We start from the raw sequence: 16,948 nt of genomic DNA, 5'->3' as shown, positions 1-16,948 counted from the left end.
GTGATCGTGTGGAATTTGGCCGGGTGTACGGACAACACCAAAGAAAAAAATAAACCAGAGTAGAAGAAAATACTAACAACTCCTACGGGAAGGGTGTTCAAAAATCAAAAAACAATTTTAAACTCAAATCTTCCCACTGGGTTCCCTCTTACATGGTGTGGTCCAACGACTTCTAACCTGTCCTACCTCTTACGCCCGCTCTGGGCGCCCTGGGCCGAACAACGTGTGGTTCCGGCGGGGTTTTTTTTTTTGTTCGCTCTCTCCGGGGTAAAAAGGTCCTCCCGGCGCCACCAAACTTCAAAGACTGAATGCTTTCACCGTGAACCGAATGGCCCGTGGTGGGTCTTTAAGACCCACCGGTCGACCCGAAGAAGCACAACCCGCTGCTTGTTTTGTCAAAATGCTAAGGAGACGGTTGCCTGCCCTCTTCGGTGGCGTCGGCGCACAAGGACATCCCTATAGCGGTCGGGCGGGTGGGTTGTTTGAAAGTTGCGAGGGGGCGAAAAATCAAAACAAACTCGTGCACCGAAGCCGACGGTTTCGGTATTCACTGGGACCACACGGCTAAAGAAAGTAGGGCTAGGAATCGTTTTCTCTCTCTCTTTCCATGTGCACGGTTGCGGGGACCCGAGGGAAGAATAAGAATGTTGCCACAGGGTGACCATGAATTAATTTACTCTTGGGAAATTGTGGAACAAAACCACGCACTGCACGTTTTATGGTAGCATCTGGAAGATGTAGCTCTAGGTGAAGCCTACGTAAATAATTACCTACATCACTTGGGGCGCTCTCTGCTTTACCCTAAAGAAGATTAGTTCGTGAAGTATCTTCCTCAATTAATTGATTCATTCATTAGGGAATCATTACGTGTAGGCGATCATTCGTTCGTTCATCTTTTAAAGGGTTTGCTGTTATTATATAACCTACACTACATTCCTAAACAGCTCACGAAGCTCGTAGTTTGTCTCCAATTATATCTCTTATGGCACTTAAGCTGTTGTTGTTAGTGTTTGCTCAATTACATTTAATTAAAGATATATTTTGTTGATGGCGGTAAGAAGTTATTAAGTTTAAAGCACACTCGATCGATAGTGATCATATGGTAGCGACAACAACGTTCGTCTTTGTAACGCGAGGGACCTGGGTTCGAAACTTAATTCTTTTATAATTAAGGTTAAGTTAAGTTAAGCTGGATTAAGTTTTATAATTGCATAAAATATCGATAGAGACTTCATCTAAATCCTCAATTGTTATTATAAGGTCAACAAAAAAGGTAAATTGATTATTGTTTTCCCCAACCTTAGCATATTCGCATGTCTAAAATGAAAGAAGAAAAGTAATATCTTCTTCTGTGTTTATGTGGTTGTATGCAGAGGATCAAGCTCACTGCTAGCCCCAAGCGGAAAATTGGGGTCTAACCAGAGAGTCCTCCTCCTTTGCACTACAGATATCAACTTTCTTCGGAACCCCCTACAATGAGAGTCACCTAAACGGCCTGCTTCATCATCCGTCGTTCGGGCCAGCTCTGGCCCCTAGCAGCCACTTATCCTGCTATTTGAACAATCCGCTCCTGTATGATCTATTAATACTCGGCGTTGAGGCAGGCCGGTTATGGCGTATTGGCAACGGCGCCGGGTTTTCACACGAAAGCAACGGTCAAAAATTCGATCCGAATCAATCTGTCTGAACGCAGGACTGTGACTATCCAGCTACGGATAAATAAATTCGAACAGAAATGGCTAAGGCTTTATCTAGAGTCATAGGATCGTTATCACTAAACCCACGTCTTTGCTTTTGGTACAGGTACATTGAAATTGACTCTAGCTTATTGGAGCTTCCGGAAAATCGATCTCTCCTACGATATTTTTTCTTGCGGAAGTATTATGAGTAGTTTCACGGCTAGTAGTCAGATTGAATGAATCTATTGAGTCACTCTTATGAGTCATATGAAACATTCATTAGCGAAGAATCATTCGAATCTAGAGTAGGTTTTTCAAAAGAAAACAAAAATAATCCAACGATTCATGGACCACAAAAGATCATTATTTTTTGAAGATTTGTGAATTCTTCACAAATTCATCTAGAGTTGAATGAAGTGTGAAAGATTCAAGGTTTTAAACATTTTTGTTTTATGTATTTGCGAATCGATTTAATTAACTGATGGGGTAGTAGTACATAGGGACTCATCCAGAATCTGATTCAGATTCACCCAACAATCAAAGGAACCATAGGAACCGAGCTTCACAAGGTCTCTGCAATCTCTCATACTTGGAGGAATTCCTAGTACTCCTCCAATTTAGATCGCCCTGCAATGGAATGGTAAACTTCACGTGGTGTGGTATGTCGTCCGATAAAAGCAAACCAATTTTCACCGCCCATCTGCACCCAACACGGAAAATGCTCCACCATTGCCTATCGCTAAACACATCAAAACATGCTTATTACACACCGTTTGGCATTACTGGCTGCGCTTTAACGGGTTCCATTTAAAAAAAAAAGAAAACCTCTTTCACCCTGCACCTTCACCGTCGTACCCGCGCAACGAACGGGGTAAGAAACTGTGTCAAAAATGGCGCAAAGAGACCCCTGTACCGTATCGCGTCCTGTGAGGTGGATCACCTGTCGTGACCGACGATTATGCCACTCATCGATTATTTTTCGCTAGCAACATAATTGGAGGCATAGGTGCACAACTTTTTTTTTGTGGGACGAAGAATCACGGTTGTTTCTTTTTTTTTCTCTGGGGTGGTGTTTTATTCCCAAATGAGGTGTGCGCCTTCGTGCGGGACCGATAGGGGATGACTGCACCCGCGCGATACATTTGGTTCGGGGTTCGGCGTTCCGGTGTCACGCAATGTGAAGTTTACTGTTTGGGGTATCTCTTTCATAATTTGGAAGGATGTACGTTTTTGGGAACACTCCCCCCCCCCCATAAGTTTGGGTTCCGTAATGACTGACGGCTTTGAAAGGAGATTTATTTGTTGAAAATTGGTGGAAAAATTAGGCTGCTACAGGGGTTGCTATAAAAGTAATCTGAAATGGAATAATTCGTTAATGGCTTGTGCACAACGATGGCTGTGAAGGGAGGGTAATCGATTTCCATTGTTGAACATCCTTTCTCATTAAAAATGGTCCTTAGAAAGTGTATAGAAACGTACCTGAAAAGAGGAGAGAGAGCGAGAGAAAAACAAAACAAAAGGCATGATCAGTTAACCGTTTTGTTAAATGCGTTGTAAATTGTTCATCTCAACAAGTTATTATTAAAGAGGTCATGTACTTCTGCTCCACGTTAAAAATAGGGAACTTTCTTCCTGTACCGCTTCTTTACGTCCTTTTTTCCCTCCCCTCTTAGCCCTAAATGGTTGCCAGTCCTTTCGAAATCGATTAAACTAATGAGTGAAGCGCTATCGCCACTAACGATCAAGACCACGCCTTATCTTTACCGCCGCGGCACAAGAGCGCACCAGGAGGCTGAAAAAAGCGCTAGTGTGTGGACCTGTGCACTGCACGGAAGAGGTTGACGGCACGCGAAATAAATCGATGTGGAAGGGCTATTTCTGTTATAAGCCCACTCGCTATCGGGCTGTTCCGGACGAGCAACATGCCCGCTAGGCATCTGCCACTTTCACTTAGACCGTACCGTAGCGAAGGATGGCACCGTAGTTGACAATCGATATAGGTCCGAAATCACTGCCTAAGGGATGGGAACACCATCGGAGGGAAGGCTTGAGACTGCCCGGTGAAACCTTTCCAATAAGCAATACTTAAACACCAATTACATCATTGACATTAGTCCGTACGACATTACAGCAACAAAGCTCGGGTGTAGTCTAATTAAATTAACCACTTGTTGGACACAAACATACGCACACACACACACACACACACACACACACACACACACACACGCCCACACAACCTGGAGCGGTCGGTATTTTGTGTTTTATTCTACTCCCCCAGAAACAACAAAAAAAACTGTCCACTGACACGAGTCCCCTACAAAGATACCTTAATTAGGCTGGAATGGCCAACGATCACCAAAACAGTGGACACCGATCTCGTGTTTTTCGGCCAACACACCGGGACAAGACACGACAGTTACACTGACAGCACGGGACAAACTAGTCACCAGTGCCCGTATGAAACAATCTACGCGTGCCGTCGGACTATTGCGGGCGTAAACCGTGTCCAGGGTTGCTACTTCCATTTGCGTGGCAGTAAGTTTGTACCGAACCGCGCTAGAACAGCGACATCCGGCGGTAGGGAAATGCCCGATTGTCTTCTCTTTTGCACCTGGCTCCTCATACGCAGAAAGGTTTAATCCTTGCACAACCTCATCCCGTGGTACGGACGGGTCATGGTGGGGTGACAGAGGGATGTGTTGCCAAACGGGAAACTTGGTTGTTTTAAGGCAGTCTCAAACCAACCGGTTGGATATGTTTCCACGCGCCTAAACGAAATCAATATGTTGCCGTCCTGGTCCCCCCGGGGGGACCGTTGGGGCGTTGGTATGGGAGGCAGCGACTGGATGGGTGAGGTTAGATTTCAGATTCGGTTAGCTGGGCTGAATGTTTTGCTGTCGAGGGTGAGCGGTTTAGCCAGACGGGGTGGGTCATAGACATAAACCGGGGACCAGAGCTCCGCGGTCATTAGAATGCATATCGTTCCAGCTCGCACACACAAAAAAAAGCATGCCGGTAGCCTAGCAACGTCACCGTTGTTTTCGGCTATAAACTACGGCTTTAGTGTCATTAACAAGGAAGTTCATTCACCAAACAGGAGCCTCAGTCGCGTGCCACGATACCACGCACACTGGTGAACTCCCCTCCCCCGTCCGCCCAGTGCTATCCGGTGTGTAAACTTTCTAAAAACTAGAACAAAGAATAGAGCAACGGAACATAGCAGCTTGGAGCACCCCCCAGAGGATGGCAAACTTATTTAAAGTCGGCTCCGGTCAACAAGCGTTGTGGGCGTCCAATTCTGCCGCTATCAACTGTATGGACGCAACGATCATCACTGATACGGTTATGGCCGAGGTCACCCTTTACGGTCTGGGCGAGCAAATGCAAACGCTTGTCAAAATCCGGCATAATCAGCACATTTAATCAATCGCTACAAGTATGCATGGTGCCGGTACCGTCGACGGAACAGCCGATAGGGGTTTTGTTTAGCGAAACAGCCGGTGAAACAAATTGCTGTCCCCTCTTGAAAACACAGCTGTACTACGTACGATCGTTGTGTATTTTTACTACTACTTTAGCATAATTTTATTATAGCAGATTTGATGTATAGTGATCTGTCAAATTTTTTGGCAAACTGTAGTGTTCTTTAAAATTTTATATCATAGTAGTGATCTGTCAAATTTTATAACAGATTTGAATGAACTTTAACATTTTATAGCAGATTGTAGTTATCTTTAACATTTTTTGGCAGACCTTTTGTTTACATCGGATCTTTAAAGTCTGTGAAATTTAGAGAGAACAGTCATGAAGTGTGAAAATTGTTCACAATTGTATATTAGTGAGAAACTTATCATCACAAATCCGTACCTGTATTATGGCGCTGTAAGCTCGCAGCATCCGGTAGAGGCGCTGCTGCTCCTTTATTCTCACTTGCTGTCGCCATGGTGCTTGGAGGACTTTCTTCCGTACAAGTGTGTGCGTTTACTGTCACTCTCTCACTCTCTCGTTCTTTCGCACGCTCTTTTCTCACGCTGTACGGCTTCCGCCTCTGTGAGATGAGATTGTGAGGGTGCGCGTCTGTTTCGCGTTTTCTCTTATCCGTTTATCTCGATGGAGACGCACGGTACGTCTGGTGGTTTTTTGTGTCACCGTCTGCCACTTGCTTGGTCTGCCCGTTGTTGTTGTTTTGTTGATTTAGCCTTTCTTGGTGCCCTGACTCGATCGACCGCGGAAAAGAAACCGTACCGAATGGTGAGAGCGCCTAGCGGGCTCTATAGAACACTCTAGAATCGAGTTCGGCACTACTTTTCTTCCCTAAATGCCCACACAATCACACGTACACGCGCACACCGTATGTGTGCTGTTATTTATTTGTTTTTTTTTTGCTGCCCACACCTTTGTATTGTGCTTTCTCTATGTGGCGGTTGTTTGCACGTTTCACATTTACCGACAACCTTTGGCGTATTTTTGTTTTTCTACTTTTCAAAGTCGCGATGTCGATTGTAACCGAGAACTATTTTTAAATTGGCCGCTTTCGTATTGGCGATGTGACCACTAGGGCACTGTCACACTAGGACACAACAAAGCGAACGTGTGTGTGTGTGTGCGTTTTATTTTTTTATAATTTATTAATTCCCTACCCTACTTGACGCCGTGGGACTGAACACTAGTTCCAAAATGGATAAGTATGGCGCGTTTACTATGCTCTCACCCCACCAAATCAAACCCGCACTTGGGTGAACCACACTCTAAAGCAACCACCGTACTACTGCTGACCGTCGGGGAGCAGCCCGCCCGTGTTTGAAGATTCGAAATGCAAAACGCAAATGGCAGCCAAGTGATGCAGCATCCCACAAGGGTGTCCGCCGTGCTGCTAGTGCTAGTATGAGTGGGGTTCGGTTGTTTTCGACGCTCACACGTCGGGCGTCCTCACCTTTCGCACAGGGGACAAATTTCAAATGCAACGGGCAAACACACACGTTAGATTACGAGATTTGATTTTCCACCGTTTATATTTGTGGCCGGATGGCAGAAAAGCTGCTGAATGACGGGGGTACTAACGACCGAAAACGGTACGACTTTGATGCCGGAGGGTTGCTGGAGTTGCAATGCCTTTGTGTGGAGCAAACCGACTGGACCAGACTGTCTGGGGTGAGAGTGAGAGCTGCCGTTATGGAAAGTGTTTAGGGCTTGCCCGATAAGACCGCGGAAGAGCGAGTGATAAAACATTGATGAGCAGTGAGCTGCCACTTGGACGGATGCCCACGGAACAGGTGCGCATGCGTTTTGGTGGGAAATGGTCTATGGTCTTCTCGTGCTGTATGGTGAGATGCAGGCAGGAAGCATGTTGAGCGTTCGCACTATGGTACGGATGTTTCTCACGTCTGCAGCAGGCGAGAACGTAATAATTAAACTCATTATCACCCATGATGTGTGATGCGCATTTATAAAAATTCCAATAGACATTATGCTTTCGATTAAGTTTTTGATAATAAGTTTATAATTATGCCTCTTTATGAACAGACAATTTTAGTTTTCTGCTTTGAAGTATCTAATTTTTGTACATAATAATTAAATTTTTAAAAGTACCTGCATAAAGTAATAGCTCTTCACACTCCAAGCGTTTCGTCTTTTGTTTTAAGCATTTTGACGAAATTGAAGTGCGTTATTTCAAGCAAACAATGCTTATACACTATATATTATGGTCTGTTATGGTTAAGTTAAGCATAAAACACACACAACCATTATATTCAACCTTCCCTGCACTAAAACATGCCGTTAAAGTATTGTTTGAATACGAAGGGTTAAAATTCAACGTACTTTTACCGTTGCTTTCCGCACCGACCAATAGGTGGCGCTAGTGCAGCCAGTCGAAAACGCTTAAAATTGAAGCTCCCCGAAAATGTTGCGCGTCGGTGCTTTCACTTCAGCTTTCCATCTTGCTTTATAACTTCTTTCTTGTTCTATTCTACAAATAAAAACATACATTATTTTAAATAAATAACATAAATAAACAATATGCATTGCCGTCATAATATAAATTAAATTAATAAATAAATAATATACAAGGATAAAATGCAAAGAATTGAAAGAATATTTTTTACAATACTACAATATGTGTATAATATTACAATGCATGAGCGATTGAGCAATTATACTTTTCAGTAAAACATTTTTTAAATATTTGAAAAACATGATTCGAGTAAAAATTCAATTACTGTGAAATTTAAAACAATCAATAACATAAAAAATATAGATTCTCTTAAAACAAGGGCTAATTTAGTTTCAAACTATTCTTTTTTACCGAATATTTAATTATTTCTGTTTTTCTTGTTCGCTAACCAATTGTTCTACTAAGAACGATCATTGATAGGCAGAAACACAAAAGTGTAATCGCTTTAAGGGTAGCTTTCGGAGCAAACTCAACACATCCACACAGCACCAGCCGGGACAGAACCACACCACGATGACCTCTTTATGTAGAAATTTATTTAAATCTTAACAGAAAAATAGTAATAACCGCTTCCGTATGTTCCCGATCTTGTTGTAACACGGTTAGCATATGCTGCATGTGATTTGCATTTGCTTCGCATATGTTTCTTTGTTTTTTTTTTGTTTGTTTGTTTGCTTGTTTATGGTTTCACTTTGCTGCTGCTGTTGACTTCAACTGGAAAAACTCAGTGTTTGCTGATGTTCGCAGATGTGTTGCTGATGTTGTCAAATTCGCCAGGTTGTTTCCATCGTTGCTGTCTGTCTTGTTTCCGATAGTGAAGATGTTGTTCTCTCTTTTGATATTTTGTATTATATAAATAGCTCGATTACGGCGCGTGGTCACACAATCTCTGAAGAAATGCTGAAAATAGCAATGGGGAGGAAAAAAACAACACCGGGTAAGATCGTTATTTCATCGCGCACAGGCTTTCCGTTTTGCGTGCGCACACACATGCTGCGTGGCAAGGGGATTTGTTTTTTCATCCTTTTGGCTCGCTTACGAGCGCGCATGAGCAGAAGCGATTGCGTAAGGCGCAAGAAGACTCGCGGTTCGCCCACCCCATTTTTGGCAACCTGCTACTACCCCCACACACAGTCCGGGCAATGCGGTGGAATGGCGATTGGGTTGGTGGGGAAGGACGGGATAAGAAGGATACACAGGAGGGAAGAAGAAAGGATGGAAAGAGCTCTAGCACATAACAAAATTAGCACGGAGCGCCCCTGTTGCTGGGCGATGGAGTGTGCGAAGATGTAGCGAATCGAAGCAGCAAAGCGAACAACAGCGAAAACAGGGCAACAAATACTTACGAATACTCTTTTGTGTGTGTTTGCTTGTATGATGACATTAAGTGGAGACTTTGAAAAGTACACAATTGAGTTTGGGATGAATTTACTTAACGTGGTCAATGACAACCATGTTATCCATCATCTTCTTGAGGAACGCTGTTTGGTAGTTGTTTCAAGTCCATCCAGAGACATCCAAGGAGACACGCACACACGCAGTATGTCGATGTAACGTTTAAGGTATTGGTGGGTCATTAACACAGGGTGTGTGGTATGTGTGGTAGGTTTACAAGAGATGAGTACATGTAAAGACATAGATCGTTGTGATTAGCACAGTTACAGGGTTCCATCTAGATCCCCCCATAGACAAAGTGTCCCCCAATAGACACTTGGAATGAATCTGCTTCCAGGATAAGAGATCCTGCGCCTTGAAGGTGGATACTTACGTCCGTATGGGATGTTGCCGTCATCATCCTCAGGGTCCATGCAGTCCTTGAAGACGTTGTCCAACTCCACATCGTCCAGTCTCTCACCTAAAGGGGCAAGCGAACACGGTGTTTGGATTTAGTTAGCAACGGGTGATAGACCATTTCCCGTATCGGATCTCCTCGCCCATCTCCCCGTCCACCTACCGAGAGCCGTTAAGCTGTGCTGCAGTTCTGCCAATAGCATGGTGCCATCCTCATTTTTGTCGTACAGCTTCAGACACTCCAGGAAGTCCTCGTAGCAGCCCTGTTCCTTCTCCTTCTTGACCTGCGAGAAGATTGGCAGGAATTCCTCGAACTTCACCTTCTTCTCACCGCGCTTCTGGGTGCCACCCATCTTGCCGATCAGGTCAAGCGTTGGGTTCAGGTTCAGGGCGCGGAGAGCATTGCCAAGGTCCATGGCATCCATCTGGCCGGAACCTTCCCAATCGTAGACGGAGAAGACGAACTGTGCCTCTGTAAGGTTGTGTGTTCCAGAAAAACCAGATACCACATTAGCAAAATCACCAGACACAACCACGAGTCGTCCATCTTTTTTTTCCGGCCACCGAACACTCAATTCCCGCAACGTTCCCCCGGGCGATCGAACTACTCACTCTCAATTTCAACATCCTTCAGATCGTGGGCCTAGGAGCGTTGGAAGATCCACATCAGCGGAACGGCACAGGATACCCGGAACCCGAGCAGAAGAAAAGAAAGATAGAACCGTTAGGGAACTGCATTTTCTTCGTGAACAACAAACGACGTTCGACGGTGGCGCTAGACGTCATCTAGCAACTTCCATATAAGGTCACAACTTCGGGCATGCTAGTATGAGGGCATGCCTCTTCTATTTTTGTTTTATCGTAAAACTTTCGCAACACAATTCGCATTTGCTTATCACTGTTCAGTAACACTGTATGCGCTTATCTTCAAGGTTTCTTTTCGTTGTTTTGTGCAGGTAACTGTTTTGTCTTAGACCAGAACTCACCATTTTGTGATCTTGTGTAGCTCGCGGACCGACTCGGACTCAACTGCGTACTATTCCAAACCACTGTTCACAGAGCACTGAAGTGATCACATTCACGAATTATATTTAGCATTCGCAGGTTGGGAGACGGTACGATTAGGTGGACCCGACCCGAGATCGGTCCGCCTTTCCCGACCAACCGCTAGTCGGGACATGCGCCTTTTGCTGGTGTGTTTTGCCGCGCCACTACCACACCGCACCGCACCGCCTGTACGCACCACCGTGGTGGTGTGTGTTGGTGTGCTGTGGTCAAGCAAGGCGTTCCGACGTTCTAACGTCGGCATATTAGGCTACCCTTCTTTAGAGCTTGACGTCCTCCCATGAACCTGCCGTGTCTACCGTTGTTTGTCGGTGGCATATGGGACATGTATTTCTGGTCTCCTGGGCTGTTCACTCATTTGGGCCGGTGTTTCATATCTTGCTCGGTCGTTTACTAATTTCACGCAAATAAAACAAAAATCTTTTAATATTTCTGTACAGCACGGACTATGCAGGTTGTGTGCGTTATCGTTGCTATTCGTTCCAGCACTCGGCACATCGCTAGAGCTCTATCCTGCTCCATTCACTTCCGCACACGAGTACCCCAATCTGCCCAGAACCGGGCGGACGTGCATCGTCTCTAAGCGCGCTGCGCTGCCGATCGCCATTTGCGCCGCTGCTCGTGGTCTATTTTTAATCCCTGAAGGCAAACTGTGCCGCCAGTGGCAGATCATTACATAGGCAGAAGAACTAGCATTTAGCCCGTTCGGGGCAGGGAACGCACACCCGCAACCCGGTAGTCCCGGTCGGGTCCCGCGTGTTCCGCTGTTACCCATCCCCAAAAAAACGGACTGCTCTGGATGCGAGGCGCAGTGAAGTAGGCGAATAGTCGACCAGCGACTATTTTTACGAGAGTCTGCGGCAAAACAGGCGCACCGCAACGGGGGGGGGATGGATGGATGTGCGATCGCATCCTTGGCATCGGACCGGACCACTATGTTGGGCCATCTGTGCCCGGAATGAAGATGATTGGTTGCATCGGAATTTACGAGAGAGATCATCGTACCGCCGCATGATGCACCCTTTGACTAAGGGATAGATGGCTTTATTGGGGTTTCGTGCAGCAGAGGGTGAAGTTATTAAGATTCATATTTTGGGAAACCAATGCACACAAATTCTATATCACCTTTAGGGGCGAAAAGTTTTTGTGAGTCGATCTGAAGCAAAATTCACAACGAGGTATGTGGCCTTGGTAGGTTGACTGGTTATAGAAAAACACCTCACCGACTCTCAAAATGGCGCAACGTAAACAAGTGCCCGTTTAGTTTCAGTACAAGGCGATGGCGGTTGTTGATTTGGGTTTTATGAATAAGAAAATGCTTTTATTTTATATATGGCATTTAGACATTGGAACAACAAAATGATATAAATTTATTCTCCTTTCTATAAAACTTTTAGAATAATTTGTTATCAACATGAACACTTCAAAACTAAGATCAAACACATTTTAAAACATAAGCCATTACTTCATTTTTTCCGCCAATAATCGTAACATAAACCGATGAAACCGATCTTCTATGCGCTTTAGCGCACCTTAAATTTAGAACTCGCCGTCTGAAAGCATCAATACGGTCAGCTGTAATTTAATTAAACGTCTCTTTTTGCGGCATCTTCGCATGTGGCTCGATCGTGTCTCGATGCCCATCCGAACGCCATAATTGCCATCAATGGGGGGTGGGTAAAACATGGACTGCTTCGATGCAGCCGAAACGCACGATTGCGATGATGCGCAAAATAAATGAGTCTCCATTAATAAGCAGAAGGTGTAGCCATTATGTGGAGAGATTGTGTCGCATACTAGCACGGATGATGTATGACGAGGAATTAAGCCACATTGAAGGCAATAAAATCTCACCCTGGACATGCCAACTACATCCATCGTTATGGCGCTCTTCCTTTCTCTCTCTGTCTCTCTCGGTCTCTCGCTCGATCGTGTGCCAGGTTTATCGCATCACGTACACCATACAGTGGTCTCCACCTGTAAGATGGAATAATGGTATGTTGTGGCGTTCCCACATACATCCCACCCACTCGTAAAGCCGAACAGCAGCGTGAAAGGGCACCACCGGCACCAACGTCAAAAACCTGCCACAATCCCATTCATGTACCGCGGCACCAACATCATCATCCACCCGGGGTTTTTTTTTTTTACATTTCGGTATCTTCGTGGGGATTGTATATTCGAAAGCATCTCGCAACACCCTTTTCCCAATCTCGTCCCCACGATCCATTGCACGGAACGCACCCGTGCACGCCGTGCATCCCATCCAAACACTCCCGACCCGGTGTCGGAATGTACGAAAATAATACCTCCGTGATTCACCGTCCTTACCGTGTCTGCGTGTGCGTATGGGCCGCAAAAGGCGAACAAAACTGAGGCGAAAATTGCGTAGCACAGATTCTATAAATACCAAACCGCCGTACTCGCCTGTGAGCATTCGGTGGCGTGCAGTGGTTTTTGAGCCGGTCGAAAATATGGAGGTCGTCGCACACAGCGAGACTTAGGACTCCCTCCCCCCTTTAGCGCACGGAAGGGAAAGAAAGCGCACACGAAGGGCAAGTTAACACTAACCCAATCACCAATACAGACGGCCTAGTGCGCGATAACGCAGAAGCACTAGAAATAGGTAGTGACAGGACAGATTCAACCTGATCTGCCACCCGCGCAGTACCAGCTACAGGATGTGGGCGACGTGGCAGTTCTTATCAGTAGCAAAAATACCGGGAAGATATGGTGGGGTAAAAAAAAACGGACGACTGACGTCGGTAACGGCCCCGGTAGTGGCCCGTCCCAGATTGGCGCTTATGCGCGGATGACACAGTTTGTCCGCAACCTAAATTATCGATTGTTTCTTTGCGACATGTTCTTCGTTTGTACCGTAATGAAATCTTCCCCCAAAATGGCTGCTGGTGAGAAAGGCTGAGACTGTTCTTTATAAAGTACGTTGAACGTTGTACATTTTGAAAGATGATAAATATTGTGGAACTTGTCATTCGGTTCTTGTTGGCTACAGTAACTCTTCATTCGATAAATTTGGATGGGATTTTTGGATCATTAAGAATATTCAAATGAATCAATTATGATATTGATTTTGTGGTGCGATAACACATTTATATCGCGTCCTTGTTGATATCAATGTAACACTACAACGTCAATGTATTTTACAGTAAAATGTGTATGGGAAACAATATTATCAAAAAAAAAACCCAGTAAACTACAAACTGTCTGCCCACTTTAAGCAATCAAACCAGATGATATCACAAAGTGAGCCACAATTTAAGATAATTTAGCTTAAGCAAAGTACCTCGGTCGGTTTTCGGTCGAGTACTGACCGTATAAGATGGCCTTTTACTTTTACGAATAAACATGTAATCTTAAACTACATTATGATGATATGATGATATCACAGAATGAGGCACAGTTTAAGGCGAACCATGTGGTTATGTTTTATGTACACCACAATGGAGATTGTTTTCCTTGAATTGTGTCACAGAAATAAAATCTATCTGCTTGGGTTAAGTTAAATGGGGACTAGTGAAGGTTGTGTTATTTTATGTATTATTTCATTAACACGGTTCTCGCCGTATTATCAACACCGTGGTGTTGAGTGATGCACACTCTTACAATGCATTTCCTCCTTGCAATTTGCCTTATCACGAGCATACTCGGTTAGATTAAGGTAGTATTATGATTTTTTTTGTTACTAAAGTGTTGGATTATGTAAAACATACTGCTACAAGAGAATATATTACATAAACTAATTGTTTTAGACCTTAGCTTTTAGAACTAAGTATTAAGCAAGAAATTATACAAAGAATTAGATATAATAGCCTGCAAAGAACTGATTGTGTCTTTGGAACAACTCAAAAATGTGCAAGACACAAGAGAAACACCAATCGATTGTCAACCTCCAGCAAAGGCAAGGTTAAAAACCCATTTATGCAAGCAACAGCCTGAACTCCAATCGTCAATTTCATTACCAAACAAAAACACAATCCAATCGATACGCGTGTGCACGTATGCAAATAGATCGCTTGCAAATAGAATAATGCCAACCCCGCCCGAAGAGGCGTCCAAATGACAAATCATGCATCGACTGCAACAACTGCAGCACGCTCAATTTGTCTGCCCGTCCATCAAATGCGTTCTGCGCGAGGGGCAGCAGCTTGGAACACGTTTTCGGAAATCCGCCTGAAACTGGCAGCCGGGGAGTTTGTGCATTTATCATACCGTTTCCATTTGCCGCTTTCACCCCAGCAACACCGCATGGCAACGGGTGTCCATGGGTAACTTGTTTACCGTGCCCAATCGCGGCGTGGTACCGATTGCGAGACCAACCTATCACGACCATATCCAGTACGTGCTTTGGATCCGCTGGCGGAAGCCACCCACATGTGAACGTGCGACAATGATAAAGGAACTGTATCAGCAGACCGAACCGAAGTCGCACCGTCCGAGCTACGCCAACAAGGCGGTCATACTGAGCAGCGCCAAGTGGGATCAGATGTGGAAGAAGGTGACCAGTCCGGCCGAGAAGGAAACGGAGGTGCTGTGTCAGCAGGAGCGCGAGTTTCGTGAGTACCTGAAGAATGGCTCCAAGAAGATGACCAGCACGTGGGAAAACACGGTGCAGAACATACGCGACAAGAAGGAGGCGGAACGGTTGCGCCGCGATAAGGCCAAGGTGGAGGAAGGTACGGCTGTAAAGTTACACCAAGGCTGTTCCATTGACGAGTGTATTAAATGTTCGCAGATCAGCGTCACTATCGGGAGTTGAAGGCAGCGGACGAGATAAAGCGGAAGGAGCTCATCCAGAAGGCGGAAGATCTGATCCAGAAGGACAAGGTTGGACCGCGCGTGCTGGAGAGTGCGTCCAAGTTCTGCGAGGTGTTGAAGGGCCGCGAGTTGCAGCGTCAGTTCCGGTTGGAGCAGGAACAGATCCAGCAGATACGCAAGCAGTCGGTCGACTCGCAAACACTGTCCCAGGCCAACCACTGGTTGAAGTCGCACGGCGATCGGTTGCTAGAGGACCGGCAGCGCTTCGATAACTACAAGCGCGAGCTGAAGGAAACGATGATCCGCAACCAGCAGCAGCAGCGTCAACGCAAGCAGGACCTCCTCACCGAGGAGCAGCAAAGCTTGGAGGTGATCGAGAATGAGATGCGCCGTCAGCAGGAACGCGAGCGGAAAGCGCTGGAGGAGAGCAAAGAGATGCGGCGCATGAACGCGCTGGAAGCGATCCGCATGGCGGAGGATAGACGAGCGCGGTTGAGGCGCGAGTCCGAAATAGAGGACGCGCTGCTGCAGATCTACTGCGATGGGCAGCAGAACATAGCGAGCTTCAAGCAGGGCATTCACGTGAACAAGCACCGCTTTCGGGACAACACGCACCAGCTCACGGAAGCGATCGAGCGGCAACGGGCCGCGCTGGCCCGGGAGGAACGCAATCAGGCGCATGCCGCCGAGGAGAAGGATCGTATCGCGACGATCAAAGAGCGCGAACAGACGGAGCAGCAGAAGCAGCTGAAGGCGGCCCGCATGCAGGCCCACCTGGACGAGATCGAGTGGCAGCGGCAACGCGAAGCCGAGGAGGCCGTCCTTACCCGGCGCGAGTACGAGGAGCGGCTGCGCAACATCGACGTGACGTTCGGGTTCGATCGCCACAAGGTGACGGACAAGACGGTCAAGACGTACGCCCAGCGCAAACTGCTGCTCGGCCAGATGGTGGAGAAGGAGGTGCGCGAACGGCGCGAAGCGGACACCACGGCCGAGCTGCGGTACGCGCGGGAGCACGCCGACAAGGAGAACCGCCACTTCCTGCAGTACGCGCAGGATCTCATCAGCGATGCGAAGGTGAAGGGGCGTCCAATACTGCCACTGCTCAAAACGGTACAGAGCTACAAGCGGGAGCACTTCCACGACTTCAAGGATGCCGATGTGGTGCCGCAGCACCTGCTGTCGCGCGTCCCCATCAACAACAAGCTGATGGAGCAGGGTGTGCTGGATGCGATGCCGGCCCGCCAGAAAGCGCTGGTGCTGCCGAAACGGATGCCCCCGAAAGCGCTCGAAGCGCTCGTGAAGGACGAACAGCAGTGCGAGAAAAATGGCACACCGCTGGTCGATTGCAAAACGCGCACCGCAGACACGAAAGTGGTTCCGTGAACGGTGAAAATGTAACAAACACATTGAACGCGTCTTTCCCATTTATTGTATTGCTGCTTGTAATAAACTGCCACGCACCAAACTGCTCCGGAAGGCGTTTTTTGCACTATTTTCAATGGACGTTTGAGAGTGTTTTGAGTGTTCGAGTGACAGCGCCATCTCCAGTGGCGACATCTACATTTGCTTGGAGTTGTTGTGGTGAATAAATCTTGTATTGGTTTAAGTGAAGTATGCATTAAAAAGCGACAAACTTCACCGGATTTTTAAACAAGTAGCTATCCTATCATACACAGCC

The 16,948-nt window shown here is 46.3% G+C and overlaps 2 protein-coding genes across 3 annotated transcripts; one reads left to right on the top strand and one right to left on the bottom strand.

The window, feature by feature from the left end:
- Positions 1-8,149: 8,149 nt before the first annotated feature.
- On the bottom strand, positions 8,150-10,519 carry LOC128309822 (myosin light chain alkali). Of its 2 annotated transcripts, XM_053046300.1 has the most exons (6): positions 10,413-10,518; positions 10,039-10,069; positions 9,590-9,898; positions 9,404-9,490; positions 8,982-9,116; positions 8,150-8,535 (listed from the first exon to the last, which is right to left on the bottom strand). In XM_053046300.1, exons 1-5 carry the CDS (start codon positions 10,413-10,415, stop codon positions 9,064-9,066), a joined length of 483 nt encoding a protein of 160 aa, XP_052902260.1. In that variant the 5' UTR covers positions 10,416-10,518; the 3' UTR covers positions 8,150-8,535; positions 8,982-9,063. The 2 variants fall into 2 exon arrangements, with proteins under 2 accessions (XP_052902260.1, XP_052902261.1); XM_053046301.1 differs by lacking the exon at positions 8,982-9,116 and having other exon boundaries at positions 10,413-10,519.
- A 4,380-nt stretch (positions 10,520-14,899) lies between these two features.
- LOC128298633 (trichohyalin) lies at positions 14,900-16,704 on the top strand. The gene is made up of 2 exons (XM_053034403.1): positions 14,900-15,185; positions 15,245-16,704. Exons 1-2 carry the CDS (start codon positions 14,900-14,902, stop codon positions 16,651-16,653), a joined length of 1,695 nt encoding a protein of 564 aa, XP_052890363.1. The 3' UTR covers positions 16,654-16,704.
- The last annotated feature ends 244 nt before the right edge of the window (positions 16,705-16,948 follow it).

The sequence above is a fragment of the Anopheles moucheti genome, chromosome 2, assembly GCF_943734755.1.
Source record: "Anopheles moucheti chromosome 2, idAnoMoucSN_F20_07, whole genome shotgun sequence".
Taxonomy (NCBI): domain Eukaryota; kingdom Metazoa; phylum Arthropoda; class Insecta; order Diptera; family Culicidae; genus Anopheles; species Anopheles moucheti.
The sequence above is the reverse complement of the archived record's forward strand: the minus strand, read 5'-3'. Positions and strand labels throughout refer to the sequence as shown.

What these genes read in the sequence shown, in the direction of transcription:
- LOC128309822 (XM_053046300.1), bottom strand. An exon ending in GAAGGATGTTGAAATTGAGA is followed by an intron (nt 9,899 to 10,038) that starts GTGAGTAGTTCG and finishes ACAACCTTACAG; the next exon opens with AGGCACAGTTCGTCTTCTCC. An exon ending in GCACAGCTTAACGGCTCTCG is followed by an intron (nt 9,491 to 9,589) that starts GTAGGTGGACGG and finishes TTGCCCCTTTAG; the next exon opens with GTGAGAGACTGGACGATGTG.
- LOC128298633 (XM_053034403.1), top strand. Translation starts at nt 14,900, where the DNA reads ATGATAAAGGAACTGTATCAGCAGACCGAACCGAAGTCGCACCGTCCG. An exon ending in TAAGGCCAAGGTGGAGGAAG is followed by an intron (nt 15,186 to 15,244) that starts GTACGGCTGTAA and finishes AAATGTTCGCAG; the next exon opens with ATCAGCGTCACTATCGGGAG.